We start from the raw sequence: 17060 nt of genomic DNA on the forward strand, positions 1-17060 counted from the left end.
CATGCTTTTTTTATTTCATACTAATCACTTTGATGTGTAATTTTAGCTTCTCAAAGAGAAAGAAAACATATTATTAATTGAGTCTTTTTTAATGTATTAATTATGTTACAGAGAAGATTGAAAAATAAAGAAGTAATTCAATTAGGGGAAGAAAGGAGAAAAGAGGCAGAAAAACGACAAAAAGAAAAAGAAGAAAAGCAAGAGGAACAACTTAGACAATATTTTGAGAAAGAAAAGATGGAAGAGGAGAAGAAGATGGTATGTTTAAGTGACTTGCTAAGAAAACTTACAAAAATAACTGGATTTTAAGGAAATCACATGACTTCTTAGACATCTACCTTCAGTATTGTTTCTCTGTTTATCAAACTGCAGTATACTTAATGCACAGAGAACAACTGAATGAAAAATCAGTCATACTGCAGTAGAAACTTACCTTGTTGGTTAAATTTGCATTAAAAATAGTAAAAGTAAGATTAATAATCTGCACTCAATAGTTGATTTTTATATCTGCTGTGAAATACTGTGACCTGCATTTGCTGAGGTGTAAATATAAATAAAATTGTTTATTGGAGGAGTGATAGGACTGTTCATCTTAAACAATGGTGGTTTTGGAAATTTAATTATTTTCCTTTCATCTGGATGATGTAAGAAATCCATCACATAGCATTCTGATCGACAAAATCTAATTATAAAATTCTCTTAGGAAGTTTGTACTAAGTTTCTGTAATTTCTCTAAAATAAACAGATATAAAGATATAAAGGAAGTGTCTAGAGGAAAAAAGATATATAACTGAAATATAAATTTAGAAAAAAACACCCTACAGCATAGAAAAAAGTATTAAAATTTCTATAGGTTGAAAACAAAAATTACATTAAATAATTTTTGCCGTTGTTATATGCACTTAGGAACATTTCTTTCTGTCAAAGGGAAAACACTAACAAAACTTTGCCTGTCCAAAAGAACACTTTATTCAGAAGCTGTAGGGATGTAGTTTCAGTCTTGGTTTCCTCCCTGCAGCTGTCACGGCAATCTTCACCTGTCATTCCTGCCCTGCAGAACAAATCAGCGAGAAAAGAGGAGAGGATTCCCTCTGCTGAGAGCCGTCTGTCTTCCTATGCACAAGTATGTGAGAGCACAAGATTGTCAGAGCAAACTTCTACTGCTTTGTTTAAGAGAGTACTGGGTATGAAATTATGCCAGGATTTTCAAATTTGGCAGTTATTACTGCAATGCCACGGATAACGAGACAGCCTTTACATTAATCAGTCTCGGAGCTCTGAAATTTAAGGTTAAATTTTATTTCAAGTATTGGAGAATTTGGTTTTGGAGGTGGGTTGTTTTAGGTTTTTTTCAGCATGTGCATTTTCTGTAGGAATGAGTACCTCATTTTGAAGAGGATATACACTGTCCAGACCCTTACAAGGGGTCTGATGATCTCAAGATTTAGGATAAGAAAGTTTACATATAATCTAGGAGGTCATCATTTTCACTCACAGAAGAACTTTGCTCAGGCATGAAATTTAATGTTGATTTGTAGCTACTGACATTCTTATGTAATCTTCATGTTTTTCAAAGTACAAGGAGATTATTACTCCTAATATGCTTTGCTTTCTTCTCCGCATCACAAATGAGTTACAGTAGTGGTTCTGAGACCTCTCATTTCTTTTACTTGATAGTCTTCTCTGGGGCTTTTTTGGATTTTAACATAAATTTCTCCTAGAAGAGAGTAGATTAAATAATTGTTTATGAGATTTGAATCTCAGGCTATACTTTTGTCTTTTTATTGAGAAAGTGTTTGTTTGTTTGTTTTTACCAACTCTTTGTCTGAACTGAGCTAAATACTTCATAGTTTCAGAGAATATTTTATGTCATACTTTAAACCATTGTTTTCCCTAAATTTCCTAAAAGTGGAGAATGCTCTGGAGGTAGGTCAGTTTATTTCTTTAGCAGTACTTGGAATAGATTTGTTTAGAACTCTGAATAGTGCATTATAGGTATTGTCATAGCAATTTTGGATTATACATTGGATTATACATTAAAAATTTTAGGCATTCACAACCTGTAAGTTTACTGTTCTGACTTCCAACTGTTAGTGTACATTAGCTGTAAAATAAGGAAATATAATGTACTGCAATTTCTTCCTTTTACAAATGACATTTGATATTGATGATGGTCACTAGGATCCTCCACAGCCCAGAGCTCCTTCTCCACCTGTCCCTGCTCGAAGAAATCAGCTGCGTTCATTAGGTGGGTACTTGTCCTCATTGCAGGCTCACTTCCTATTACAGCAAACCCCTTCTCTGTTACAGTTCCTTTTCTTGCCTGCAAAAGAAGAGTCCTTTCAAGTTTGCATTTCTGTCTAGGTGTTTTCTCTCTTAGTACTATCAATGTACTGGTATGTCTGAGTTTTTAAGTATGGTATGTCTGAGTTTTTAAGACAAAATGATAATGCATTCATTATGCGTCATCATAAGGAAACATGTTTTTGTAAAAACTCTGGTAATGGAATAGTCTGCATGAGAAGTGCTGGATCTCTTGGAACAGTGGTACCACTGTGCCCAGAATATGGCAAAAGGGGAAAGTTTTGGATTGGTGCAGTAAGGGATTAGACCAACAGTGTAGAGCATTGCAGCTCTAATCCTTAAATTCTACCTACCTTTGTTAGTCTGCCTAATCCTCTCCTCATTCCTCTTAGATTTCACTGGTTGTTCTAAAATTCAGAAGTGCTAGAAGGATCTCCTTTGGTTTTTTTTATATTAGTTATCCTGGCAATATGTGGGTGTAGAGCAGTAATCTTTCTGCTGATACTTTTCTTACAAGTATATAAGAAATATACTTGTATATGTAAATGTAGCAGTAAGTAAAACGAAATGAAATGTAAGTGATGGCCTACAAATGGTGCTAGCCTGCAGCAGAAAGTACCTGAGGCCATTCCAGGGACTTGTGAATTTTCCACTAAATGGAAAGCAGAGTGGTTCTTAATTCAGCCTTTGGAAATTTATTGACTCAGACCTTCTGTCAAGAGAGAAATAAAGACATATAAACTGAGTCTCGTTTCTGAGGATTTAAACTAGTAAGACTTGCCTGCTAAGTTCTGGACACTAAAATCTAAAAGTCAGTCAAATATCCAGCTCTAAGTATGTTATTTGGAAAATGAGGAATTTCTGAAACTGGTTTAACTTGTGGAGGAATGCTGTCCTGACCACAAAAAACAGCACAGATCCAAAGCACATCTGAAAAGTCAACATAAGCATGTAATAAAAATTGAAGTTGGAACTCTTGACCACTTAAGAGAATCTGCACTAGGCAGACAGATATCAACTTTTGAGTCAGGGAAAAAAATTATACTAAGTGCTTGCAGATACCACTGCAGTTCCTGTTATCTGAGGACTATGTAGGTTTGCATATTTCAAATTAAGCCTTTTTGCTGGCTACACCCACTTGTATCCCATAGCTTTTCCTTTTTTAAATACAGTGAAACATTTCCAGTGACATTTGTATGTCTTCTGCTGTTCAGGGGTTCTCATCCTTGTGCTGTCTTAAAATATAAATTCAGATCTTGCTAGTGTATTACATATTGTGATTCTTGAGTTTGTACAATCCTTTTTTTAATCCACATTTCCTCATATCTGTTTTTTCCCTTTATTTTTTACTTATGTTTATAAGTAGACAGCAAAGTTGCTCTGATATGCTTTATTTTTAAATTATTTGTGCTAAATTCCAGAGGAAAGGAAGAATGTGATCAATGAATTATCAGAGATGAGGAAACAGCTTCGTAGTGAAGAGAGGCGACTGCAGGAACAGTTGCTAAATGTGGCCAGTCATGATAATGTACCAATTACACGGTAAGAATTTAATCTTCTCTTTCAAAAGCTAGATTTTTCACAGGAACTTACTGTGTAGCTGACCAATATACATGAGTAGAATGAAAATACCACAGTAGAACTTGTAAATATTTTTTTTCCTTTTTTTTTTTTTTAGTGTGTTTGTGTTTTTTCCAAGACTCATGCTAAAATTTATTGTAAGAGTGGCTGTACTGGTAAGATAAGAAGCTGCAGTGCTCTGCCTTAAAGAGTGGTCTAAAACAGATGTCTAAGGCAGAATTATATCTCATTACCTTTTTTTCTAGGGCATAATTTATGCCTGTAAACTGCAGTACTACAGCTGCTGAATATGCTTATAAATACTGTACTGTTGTGGAAGTACTTTCTTTCTTACTGAAAAATCATATTCTCTTTATTTAATCAATTTGGTTTGCTTCCAGAATGCATTAGCTAATCATACCAATTAACTGGAAAAGGCACATCTAATTACCAGCCTTAGTTCCACTCTGTAAAGTATGAGGGTTTTTTTATTTTAAGTAGGTTATCTCTTTTTTTATAACACAGTATGCAGTGTCTTTACATTCAAATATATTTTCCTGTTTTGATAGCTTTATTTAAAGATAAAAGATCTGAACATTATCAGTATTTCCATCCAACTCATTAATAGCATGGTGTTAAATTGCTCTCTGCTTGTTCTACAAACCTGTCCAGCAGGAGGAGAGAGAAGAATCCAAGGGACATATTTGAGATGGCCAGGCTTCGTCTGCAGGCTCCAGCTCGGAGACCTTCCTTGAAGGAGGCACAAGATCCTGTCAATATACAGAATATCTGGGAATTTAATGAACTTAAGTACAAAGGCAGGTACATCTTCTTGTTACTGATGAAGAAGGGTAGGAAAACATCTTCTTTCTCCACTTTCCATTGCATGCAGGATTTAAAGACAAAAATAAAGATCAGGCTCTTCATGAGCTACTGGCCATGCAATGGACTTTGTGGGCGGTATTTTGTGTGTGTGTATCTCTCTGTGGGGCTGTTCCTGCCATTCCATGGAATTCTTGGCCTCACAATGCTGTGTCATTACTCAGAGCACTGACCTGTCTTCTTGTCCCTGCTGCTTAAACTTCTTGTGCATTTGATATAATGGTGTTACTGAGTTTGACTGAGTTTGACTTTTTTATCAACCAACAAATAATGCTTCTGTGTATTTTTCTGTTTATTCTTTACCAGAAAAGATGTATTTTTAATATAGTAAAATTGTAAAATCATTGCTAAGTTGCTCATCCTCTTGGCCATTAACACTTTTATTTTTAATGGTTATTTTATGACTTAGATATTTCTTTAAAATGCTTTTCAGAAATGGTAATTTAGGGAATAAATGTAAGTTTCATCTCTTTGCTCTAGATCCTGAAACACGTATGGTCTTGAGGCACATGTATCCTGATCCTCCAAAAGATGACCAGACTCTAGAGATTCAACAGCAGGCACTGTTGAGGGAGCAGCAGAGGAAACTTGACAAAATGAGAATGAGGAGAGAAACAGAAGGTGAGGAATGAATGCTCTGAGATAAACAAAAATCTTTGAGATGATGTGGTTTGTATTTGGTAAGAATTAAAACCCACTAGGACTAGTTTCACTTCTTTCAAGTGCACTGTCAGCACTGCAGTGTGAAACACTAAACCACCAGAACACTGAAAGTCTATTGTAATCTAAACATAAGAATGATAGAATGTTTAGGGGAGCTTTTGTGGTTTTGTACTTAGTTTTGGGGTTTTTCAATTACTTGTGATTGTTTCTCTTTAGTTCCCTGAAAGTAATTTAACTAGTGCCTCATGCATTTAAAAATTCTAAAGGAAAAGTGGTTTTGCTGCTGTTTATTGGAGAAAACTACAGAGCTGTGAAACTCTTTTGCTGAACTGTGAAAAAAGTGTTAGCACATAAGCTCCATGGAGCAATTCTTGAGTTCTAATAGAGGAAGTAGGATGGCTTTGAGCTGTGAATGGATTAAAATACAGCCAGTGTATCTTCAACTTGGTCTCCTTTTAATGGATGAGGTTTTTTTTAATTTCCATTACCATGGGTTGATTTATTTTAAAGTTTCAGAAACCATATAAACCAATTTGCATTATAGCCATAAAAAGCCTTTGCTTTAGAAACCACCTGTGAGATACTGTAACTACTTGGAGGTTCTGGAAGGAAAATGTTGCTTGTGTCACTAAATAGAGATGATCCTAAGATAGTGAACATTAGCAGCCTAACATGGAAAATATTTTGGCTGCATATTGCAGAAGCAGTGAAAGCAGATGTATTATCTCTTTTTTTTGCTACAGTTAATTCCAAGTGTAAGGTTCATTCAGGTATCTTCTACAAACAGTCATGAAAGAGCAGTATTTCCAGTTGTTTTAGAGAATATTTAAAATTATAATGAGAGTTGCTTAAAGCTATACAAATGAACTCAGTTTTGAGTGAAAGAATCAGATTTCTTGGAACCGTGTTTGCCTCTGTAATTCAGAGTGGTCTAACTAAATTTCTGAAGAGAAAGTAACTTTATTTCTGTGGTGCTTAGCCTTTGCTAGCAGCCAGACTCCCACTCCTGCTCTCTTGCTTATGTCTCCTCACTCCTGCCCTTTGGGAAACAGGAAGAATAAAACTTGTTAGCCAAGGTGCAGGTGGGGAGATTGGTTAGCAGCTGCTATTGTGGGCAAAACAGACCTGACTTGGGGAAAATTAACCCAATTACTATAAGCCTAAATGTTTGATGACTGACTTTGAGTAGCATGAAGCCTGCACCTTTTCTGCCCCTTTCCTGTGCCCAGTTTCACTCCTTCATTCTCAGTGTCCCTGCTTCCCTTCCTTGGTACCAGCCCAGGTACCAGTTTACCTCTGTGATGCAGTGAGTGATGTCAGCCTTGGGAAGGGGCATTTTGGCCATTACACAGCAGTTGCTCTCTGCTGCTTCTGTCTTCTTGCACCTTTCAGTCTGCTTAGAGCACCTTAGTGTCCTGCAGGGGCTGCAGGGGAATCTCTGCTCTGGCACTTGGGCACTTCCTCCTCCTCCTTCTCTGGCCTTGGTGCCTCCAGGGCTGCTTCTCACAGATCTGTCAGTCCTACTGCCATGCTCTGATTTGCTCTTGCTCCAATTTGTTTGCAGAGGCATCACAAACATAACAAAGATGTTTCCCTACTGTGTCCTGCAGCAGCTGTGCCCAGCTGAGGGTGTTCCCTGGCATCTTCCCACAGCCCTCACCTTGCCACAGTCACCCATGGAATTGCTCCTCAGACTTTACTAGCCTTAGGTAAAAGTTGGGCATTAAACAAAACCAAGCACACATGGAAGGAAAATATTTGCATTTTTGCATACTGCTTTGGAAAAACTGAATGCCTCTTCTGGTCACTGGTGCTTTGAGGCTTTGAGCTGGTGCCAGACCTGTGAGATGTGATAGCAAGATGTGAAGGGTGACAGCTGTGTTCTGTTCAGTTCCCTGTTGAGTGTTAAAGATGATCCCTGTTCTGTCTTGGACAGATGAGCTGCTGTTCAAGCAGTGTGGGCCATATTGGATAATAGAACATCACACTTGCAAATAAGCACATCTGTGTCACATGCTGTGTTAATTACATGGTTGTGAGTATCTTTTAATGCCTAAATGGAATGTATAGGCTTGACTTCAGTCTCCCTCTTCATGAGATTGTCTGAAATGCTGAAAAATAATTCACTGGCTTCAGCTGAGATCTCTCTGGAGCTTGGTTCTGGTTTTCTGCCATTAGAATAATTTTTAATAGACCAGTCTGAGAAATTTTTCATTTAATGTTTTCTGCAGAGAAACCTCCACCATCTAAAAAGCAAATTTGCCTTTTCCATTAATTTCAAGCACATGGAGTCATTGAGACTTCTGCTAATGGATAATGTAGGCTTCCATGATGACATCCAAGGGAAGGCCTCTTCAGGTTAGATTAGTTGATAGACAGGCAGCTGATTTTTATAAGTATTTTCTACTGATGCTTCTAGAGGCTCCTTGAACAGCTTTTTCTCTCTCCTACTGCTTAACAACATGATTTAACTTTATAGTCTGTCACTGAGTACCTAGCAAGAGAATTAGTTGCCATCTCTCTGTTTCCAGTTTATTTTCCTCAGAGACAAATTCATCACCTTCCTCTTGCTGAAAATAGATGAGTGGTTTTATTGTCTGATTTAAGGTAGAAAGAAGATGAATTAAAGCAGTATGTGCTTTTATACTGTGGGTGAAATAATGAGTTATGGGCTTTTGTGGCAAAGGCATACCTTCTTTCCCACACTGTGTGTAAGTGTTCTTTGCCTTACATGCTTTTTATACAGTTTTCCCTCTGATATGTTTGTTTTTTTTTCTTTATGTGAAAGAGGAATATGTTGTCTGTTAATGAAACTATAAACTGAGAAATCAGTGTTTTAAATATGCCAAGATTTTAAATTCTAGCTGTGTCCCTATAAAGGAGGCAGTGTTTGCAGGCTTGTGGATGATTGTTATCGTGGGGGATGTGAGGGAAAGCCCCAGGGGCAGGTTTGGTGCTGCTGTGCTGGGTGCTGCACCCTGGAGCAGTGTGACAGGGGTGGGCTGGGACTCAGGCCAGGAGGACTGACAGTGCTCTTTTGCTGGACAGAAGGGCAGCTACACACTGAGTAAGGGGCTGTTTCTCCCATCTCTGCCTCAAAACCAATCCAATAAAATAATTTATTTGAAAATTTAAACTAAATAAGAAAGGTAACTTCAGTTCTGCTTCTTTGCATTTCCAGCATGCATTGGGTCATTGGTAGCATAACTTTCAGGATGGTTCTGTGTGCTCTCCAGAACTGAGATTTTTATCCTGAGATAAAAGCTTATATATTCTTATCACTTTCCTCTGTGAAATGATCTCTGTCAGGATCAACTTCCCTTTGAAGGCTGGAAGTGTGGTGTGCTTAGCATGTTGAATGTACATTTGCTTTTGGGGCTTTCTGCAGTCCCTGCTGTGGTTGTTATTCCCTGCCAGGAGCCAAAACACAGATTAGAAGTAACAGACTAAGATTTCTGTTTGATTTCTCTGATTCTACTTAAATTTACATAAGGAAACTGGAATAATTATGGCATTCAAACATTTTAAAAACCCATTCCTTCAGCACAATTTATGTATATTTAAAGATGTAATGCATACTGATCTTCATTTTTTGCAATAATAAGCTGATAAAATATGTTTTGTTATTAACTATTTTTATGTCAACCCTGTCATTTTGTCTCTTGTCTATGTAGATTTTGATGATCAAGAGGATCCTGCTTTGGACAGCTACCCACAAACCATGGGCCTGGTAAGAATAAAAGGTTTTTTATTATATTACTTTTTCAAGTGTGAGAAATATTGTGTCTTTCACTGAAGAAAGGAATGACAGTTAACAAGATAGCAAAATAATTTACTTCTTTTTCTAGTCCACACCTTCCACAACAGCTCCTTTAAACTTGACATACAAGTTGCTTATAGATTTGGCCTGATTCTTTAACTCTCTTCCCTTCATATTCATTGGTACTTATTTTATATTCATATGATGTTAGATTGCTGCTGGGAGTGAGAATTAGTAGAAAAAGCCAAGCAGAAGCAGTTGCTCTGAATTCAGGTGGTTTAAGTGATGCATTTGCCAGTCAAGAATTGGATCTGTTCTCAAATGGAATGTTTATTTTCTGACTTGGTGAAAAGGGCAAAATAAAGTGCTATCAAATTAGAATTATCCTGCACTAACCCCAAATACTGAATAACAGAGTTCAGTTCTATTTCATGGGAATGTGAAGCAGTGAAAAACAGGAGACTGTGCAACAGCAAAGACATTAACCTTGAGGATAATACTGTAACTAAATGCAGAAATGAAACAGTTTTTATTTAAAAAAATAATCAGATTAATGCACTTTATTGTTGTAATTTAATGCCTGAAATTATCATTCAGAGCAATGCTTTGCAGTAAAAGATTTGTTTTCTCTTGTTCTGTTTCCTCTGGTAGTTTCTACTGCTTTGATTTTAGAGTGGTTTTCAACATAAATTATTCCTCAGTAGGATTTCTGTAATAAATGGTTGCAACTATGATGTGAGCTATGAGTATTGGTCTTAGTGCTTGCTATTATGATGTAGAAATTTGTTATTTTAATGCTTTAATGTCAAAGATTCTATGTGGTGGGATAAGTTAAACATAAGAAACTATTCTTCATTTGATCAATACTTCATACAAACCTTAAGTGCAAAGCTCACTTGGAGCACTGACTGTTCTGAACCTTACACAGAGTGACACAGAGCAATTTCTTGATGGAAATGTCTGTGTTACACAAATTACCACAACAGCTGTCATGTGTAATTTCAGCAAATGGGATTTATACTGAAAAGGAAAAAAAACCAAACCCTAGTGCTTAAAAAGAATATGAATTCTTTAAAAATGTATTGGGTTTTTAGAACCACAAAGTCAGGGTTAGTAGAACATTAACACTGTAGAGCTGCTCTTTGCTTTGCAGAAGTTTGGCAATTAATTTACATTAATTATCATTTGGCCCCAGAAATGTATTAAAGCCTCTGAATTTCCTTTTTTTCTGTTTCACTTTTGTAGTTCAGGAACAAATCTAATGAATTCCAGAAAAATTCCCTGTTGGAATCGGATAGTGCTTTTATTGGTGAGTTTCTACCTCCCCTTAACCAATGTGGGTGTACAGACACATGGTTTAGTCTAAAGCTGTGTCTCTAAAATGATTATTATTGTTTTAAAAATTGCAGTGTTGTAGCTATGGTGATTGGTTTGAAGTATTAGGAAGTTATGTCTCCAAATTAAAATGCAGAGATTTATGAAATTTTACTGCAACAAAATTGTGTAGATGACACCTAAATTTAATGATGGTGCTCAGTTGCTCTTTACCACATTGCATCTTTTCATGAGAAAGCTTCTTGCTCTGGGAGGCTTTCAAGAGGCTTTTTTTGACATCTTCCCAGCTTTGGATAAGGAAAAGCCAATATTTATTCAGGAAATGTGTTACAATGGTAGCACGGGCAATGCTTTTCTATTGTTCTGCTGCAAATAATTTATTGACAATCACAGCTTACAATTGCAGTCTGTCCACAGTGAAATACAAAAGTCTTAGACAGTCAGCAATTCTTTTCATGGTTATTCTTTTGATTTACAAGCATGCTTGATTTTAAGTATGATTATATGGGTATAAAATAGCAATTCATGTTAAATTAGTCACTTTTCTGCTGCTCATATTTTATTTCATTTCACTTGCAACATTACACTCATAAACATTGTCACTTATTCATCATCTGAAGCAGAAGATTTTTAGTTTTCTAAAGATTTTTGTATAGACTGCCTCATGTAATGTCTCTCTATTCAGCCTTTATATGGGTGGATGTAAAAGGGCTCTTTTATTTCCAGTTACTAGAAAAACCCAACCAGCTCAGGCCTTTACATGTTATTTTCCATTAGCAGGCATTTCAGTATCTTGAAATTTCTTACAGTCATCTATGGGAAATCATCTTGCAAGGTTTTTATTCTTTGCCGTAGGGGAGATGCAGTAGAGTCAAGCAGGTACTTTTTAATGAAACAGTGTTTCTGTAAACTGATTATTATTATCTCTGGCTTTGGTTAAAAGCAGAATTTTTCATTTGAAGTGTATTCAAGCCCATTCTGTTAATGTGCAAGTCCTGGAGTACAGGGTAGAACGTGGCACAGGGTGGGGCTTTCAGCCTTGTTCAGTGCATTTGGTTCTCCCTGCAATACCTTCCTTCTCAGGTTAAGCATTACTGTGTGTTAGTGCAGCCCAGTGGTGAAAGGATGCCTCAGGAGAGCCCACCAGTCCAGGCTGGAGCCAAATATCCCATCTCAGCCAGGACAGGCTCATGGAGAGGAACACAAGATGCAGGGCACACGTGCAGGGCTCTTCCAGCTTCCAGTGAGCTGTAGCTGATTGCATTTCATAAGCCTTTCACAGGTTGGTTTTCACCAGCTGCAATTAGCATTTTTGAATCCCTGTTCACCATCAGCACTATTGTGTGGATAAATATCCAACCTGTGCCTTCTGTGAACTGTGTCCTTTCATCTGCTGGGAGGCTGCCAGCTCTGGAATGGAGTGTTCTTGGTTATTTCCTAAGGTTCATGGTATTTATAGTGCTCTAACCCTTTCCCTTCTTCTTCCCATCCACCTGGTACTTGCAGTTTAGTGAGGTGTTTGAGTGAACCTAACATATTTTTTATTCCCCCCACCCCCTTTTTTCCTTTTCCCCCAGATCATTTATGGCTGATGCAAACCATGTTCTTCAATAGTGAGCTGTATTCATTAACTAAGAATATGTTATCCTTTGCATTGTTTGGGCTTTAGAAATAGCTACTAACATTCTGAATATTAATCTGGTGACTTCCATCCCTGAAATGAAAAATAAAAACTGTCATTGTCTCTGTGGGCTGCCGTCTCTGTGAATTGTGCTGCTCACATTGTCTGAGGGTCCTTGGTGAAATACAAGGGGTTATGGTAACAGTGTTTGCCATTTCCTAAGAGCAGTGCAACACTTCCCTCTGTTTTGCTTGAGGTTTTTTTGGTTGGGTTTAAAATCCAACTCAGTTTTGACATCTGTTATGTCAGCATTACATACGAGTTTATGTCCTAGGGCTCTGAAATTTGAGGCAGTTAGAAATAAAGTGTTTGAGGCAGTTAGAAATAAATTAGTTTCTTGTTTCCTTTTTTTGCCTCATTGAAAACCCTAGAATCCATTAGTGTTAATGGAATGATTTAAAAGCATCTCTGTGCAGCAGGATCTGAATGATTGATGCTTACAGGAACAGGTAGCATCTGATACTGATGATACACTAATGGTACAAATAAATTCTTAAGCTTGCCCTTTGTTTTGACAAATTCACACTGTTAAACCATTTTTTATATTCCATGTAATAGCACTGTTTTGAATATAGTGAAGTTCAGCTGGTCTTGTAGCTGGAATTCTGATACATGATTTGTTAGCCTTACACCATTTCAAAATTATACTTTGATTCTTATGTTTAGAATTGACACACATTTGTCCTTTAATTTTTTTTTTTTTTTATTTTATGTGATATACTGGACTAACCACTTCTCCAAAACATGACTTTGTTGTCACAAAGAGTAGTTGGTGGCAGTGGATTCTGCAGAGGTTTTGTTGAGCAGAGTCTTTCTTTTTGCGGGGCTGTTCCTGAGGATGCCAGAGGGGCTGCAGGAGGAAACAGAGCCCACTGTCTGCACCAAGCAGCAGCAAAGCCAGCAGCCAGCCCCAGGCTGGGGGTACTCTCCTGCAGGAAAAAACAGAAGCACTTGTTTGAAACAGTTTGTGTTTGAGTTTCCAGAGTCAACAACAGAGGGGGAAATAGACAAGTGTGAAGCACAGACATGACCTTAGGGGTCATGTGTATTATAAAAAAAGATTAAACTCCTCCCACTGTGATGTGATACAAGTATGATCAAAAAGTGTAGTTATTTATTCTTGTATGAACAGAAGAATACATTTTCTGGTAGGAAAATGTAACATTTTGTTACATGATAAGGCAGAGGTATGACCAAGGATGTGTGATTAAGGCATAGATTTTGTTATCATATTCCATATAACACAGTGCATGTAATGTTATTATATATGTCATGTAGCATATTTATTTATGACTCTGATTTTCCAAGTGTTCTCTCTTTCAAAGATAGGTGCTGTGCTCATTTGAGTACTCATTTGCTTTAAAGGTCTGGGTATAAACAGGATTTGTAATGAATACACTCCTGTGATGGAGTCACGTACAACATACTGGCTTGTTTCAAAACATAAATAGGTTGGAGCACTCTCTGGTATTTCAATTCCTTTGAGAATGATTTTACCTGTTTTTCCAGGTGCTAATGGGGAAATGTTTTCTGCCTTAGAAGAAGTGAATTTATTGCCACAGCATCCACTTTCTGCAAGGGAGAGGAGAAGACTGAAGCAGAGAGCTGTGGAGAGTGCTGTACATGTAAGAACTGACAGATGCAATGTCAGCCAGTCCCTGTGCTTCCACAGTGACTCCGTGTCATGGCTCCTGAGGGAGCACACCTGCAGTTATTTACACTTTTAAAAAGGGTGCTGTTGAACTGAAGGATGTGTGCATTTTTGGGTTCCCTGCAGGAGGAGGTTCCAGCAGGGCAGGCCCCGTTGCTGCAGCCTGACAGCTTCTCCTTGCACTCCAACTTCAGCCTCGACGTGGAGCAGGGGAAAGGCAGGAACGAGGAGCGACTGCACAGACTGACTGAGCTCCAGCAGAAATCTCCTTCCTTGGGTATGCTCCCTGTAGCACAAATGATGCAGTGAACACTGAGTAATTACAGTAATTAAAGGAACAAATAATAGTAGGCTTCATGTAGCAGAACAGTGAGCAACGAGATCAAACACAGGGGTTATTTGTGGAGCTCTGTAGCTGGTACAAGGGCTTCCCCAGCACGCCTCAACACAACTGCTTCAGACTAAGTTTAGAGGAGGAGAGTAGGAAAAGATTCTTATATTCCTGTCTGGTAGCCACTCCTGCTTGTCCTGTGAGCAGCACTGCAGTGTGGGCAGCAGGATGGGGATATCCAGCTGCACAGCTGCAATGGCAGTGGGAAGAAATAAAACACCCGAGTGGTGAATGATGATGAGGTGCCTTTGTGAGTCTGTTGGCATTCCTGGGAGTCAGATGTCTGTGCTCCAACCAGCATGAAGATATGCCAGAGAGCTGTGTATGATGAAGTACTTCAGTTTCTAGTTAATTTGATTTTCTAGTGGTTTGTTAATATGAATGATCATTCAGTATTTGAGTATGTGAGTATTTGATACTGATACCTCTTCCACTGCACACACACTTGAATTCATTCCAAGTTTCTTACATCAGGTGCTGGGAGTTGTCTTGGAGCATCTCCAAATGGTGGCTGCCTGATCTAGATCCCTTTGTGTATGAAGTGCCAATCATGGCAACCATTAATGGCCTTTCATTTCTCACATGGATCGAGACCCAGTTCATACACTTTGTGCTAATGATTCTTTCATACGAGTCTGAAATCTCCCTTTTTTTTGGGAGGTGGTTGCTATGCTGTCTAGGCAATTACAGTATCAGTATCCTTTTTATAAACTTAGAGAGAGTACAGATGCTGGCAGTATTTTTGATTCTGTTGCTATGGGTACTCTTACAAGCACTTCATCCTTTTTTTTGTTTGTTTTAGCCATCTCACTGTGGTTTTAAGTCACTAAAAATAAACTCTATTCATACTAATTTTCTTCTATAATCTAAATAAAATCTTTACTAATTTTACTCCACCCAGATATATTTGCTATGTGAACTACCACTACTTAAGTATCTTTATTGTATCTCACCTCTTTTATAATTTCACCTCATATCATATGCACTACACTTTTTATTTTGCTTGCCTTCTGTTTGTCACAGCCTCCAGAGCTTCAGCCTTTAGATAAATATAATTTTGATATGTGTATATATATATTTATATGTCTGTATGTAGCTTGTTCTCTGGAGCACATGGGGACTTATCACTCATCCTTGGCATTTGTGCCTCTTGGAAAGGCAGCAATAGATCCTCTTGCTCAGCTGTGGTGGTTCAGGCTGCACTGCTGCTTTCCTCCTGTTCCCTACTTGTGCTCAGGGATGTTACAGAACAAATGAGTGAAGCCAAGCCTTTTTACTCCTTTTCCCTAACAGTCTGAAATAACCTTTGTGGCATCCTCTTGCTTTCTGAGCAGCCAGGTCTGTCATTTCTCCTCTGCCCTCAGAGACACTGCTGAGAGAAAACAAATCTCTCAAATGTATAACTAAGGAACCTGGTTATCTTCCCTTGAAATGACCAGAGATGGCAATTCACAGGCTTTGATAAATTCTAAATTCAGAGCTGATCTGCTTCAATAAGGAGGCTCTGTTCACAGCAGTTCACTTTCTGCTATGGGACTGATGTGGGAATCCTAAAGGCATCCTAGTATTGTTTTCTTAATTGGAAAATTTGACAAAAGGAGTCAGGCCCTCTCCATTTTTACTCATCCAGAAAAATTCCCATCAGTGTAGACTTGGTGAATATTTGGGTGATGGAGTCTCTGTCAGGCAAGGTATGTGTGTTCCTGTGGGCATAAACAAGAGCAGGCTCAGATACAGAAGAGGGAATTCTCACAGTTTGGGCACACAAGATGTGCTGCTGTTGGTGTTCTGCAGGAATCCAGATACCATTCCATTTCTAAAGCAGGATTTCATGCTAAGGAAAAGCTTTCCTTACCCTCAGCCTCCTCATGCAAACTGAATTATCCAGAGTGTTGATGTGTGTCCCAATTAAGGACAGTTTTCTAGGGAGTGTGTGAAGTGTTGAAATTCATGATGAAGAAGTTCTGCAGTGCAGCTGATGTGCTGAGCTTTCTAAAAGCAGCACCAAGTGAGTCTGATCCAGTGATGTGCACTGTGATCTTGCCTCTGCCATCTGCAAGATCTAAAGGCTTTGCTGTAAAGGCAGAAGTAGTTACATGTGGGGAAATGCAGCCCCCTGGCCTGGACATTCCCAGTTTGTCTCTCAACAACCTTGTTTTAGTTGTTATTTATCATCTCTTAAAGCAGCAAACAGAAAGTTCTTTTCTTTAGGTATCAGTTTTCCTGCTGTGTGCTGTTAACCCCTCTAAACCTACAAATGCAAAAAACTGTGGGTTCCAACTCACAAGAGATTTGCTCTGACCCAGGACTGAGGAGACAAAGAGATTCACTCCGCCAGCTTCAAGCCCAGGAGATGGCAGGCCCCAGAGAGAGGGAGGTCTGCTCTCACTTCTAGTGTTGCAGACAAGTTTTAACCAGACTGGGAGGGCTTGGAGGATGATCAGATCACTGTCTGTGTGATGTGACAGAACTAATGATTCCTGCCAAGTTCTTTTGGAACAAAAAGTATTTGGCATTTTGTTCTAGAACCTGCAATCCCACCTAACAGACAAAGAGGGAAGCTGAGCCCTTGCTCCCAGTGGATGTGGGGTTGTGCTGTTCTGTCCTTCCCTTCACCCCTGCACACCTGCCTGCTGCTTCTCCAGGCCTTGGAGGAGCTTCACGCCCATGCTCAGACCATCAACTTTCAGTTTTTAATGAGAATCTTCACAGAAGCTTTGGTTTAAAATCTCATTTTTAAAAGTCGTCATTTTTGAAGAATAAAACCCTGAAATTGGTAAAATCATCTAAATACTTAAATTGCATTGTTAATTACTTAGGTGAATTATTCAGT

General features: G+C 38.3%; 1 protein-coding gene across 7 annotated transcripts in view; it reads left to right on the top strand.

Annotated features, from left to right (window-relative positions):
* CSPP1 (centrosome and spindle pole associated protein 1) overlaps positions 1 to 17060 on the top strand; it is a 62400-nt gene that overhangs the window by 42791 nt on the left and 2549 nt on the right. For all 7 annotated transcript variants that reach the window (XM_063169797.1, XM_063169822.1, XM_063169806.1 and 4 more), the window contains 10 exons: positions 112 to 258; positions 1019 to 1123; positions 2182 to 2248; positions 3726 to 3846; positions 4537 to 4682; positions 5227 to 5367; positions 9084 to 9139; positions 10415 to 10478; positions 13695 to 13810; positions 13963 to 14113. In XM_063169797.1, the coding sequence (XP_063025867.1) occupies positions 112 to 258; positions 1019 to 1123; positions 2182 to 2248; positions 3726 to 3846; positions 4537 to 4682; positions 5227 to 5367; positions 9084 to 9139; positions 10415 to 10478; positions 13695 to 13810; positions 13963 to 14113 (1114 nt within the window). The remainder of the gene's footprint in view (positions 1 to 111; positions 259 to 1018; positions 1124 to 2181; positions 2249 to 3725; positions 3847 to 4536; positions 4683 to 5226; positions 5368 to 9083; positions 9140 to 10414; positions 10479 to 13694; positions 13811 to 13962; positions 14114 to 17060) is intronic.

Source organism: Melospiza melodia, chromosome 1, assembly GCF_035770615.1.
Source record: "Melospiza melodia melodia isolate bMelMel2 chromosome 1, bMelMel2.pri, whole genome shotgun sequence".
Lineage (NCBI taxonomy): Eukaryota > Metazoa > Chordata > Aves > Passeriformes > Passerellidae > Melospiza > Melospiza melodia.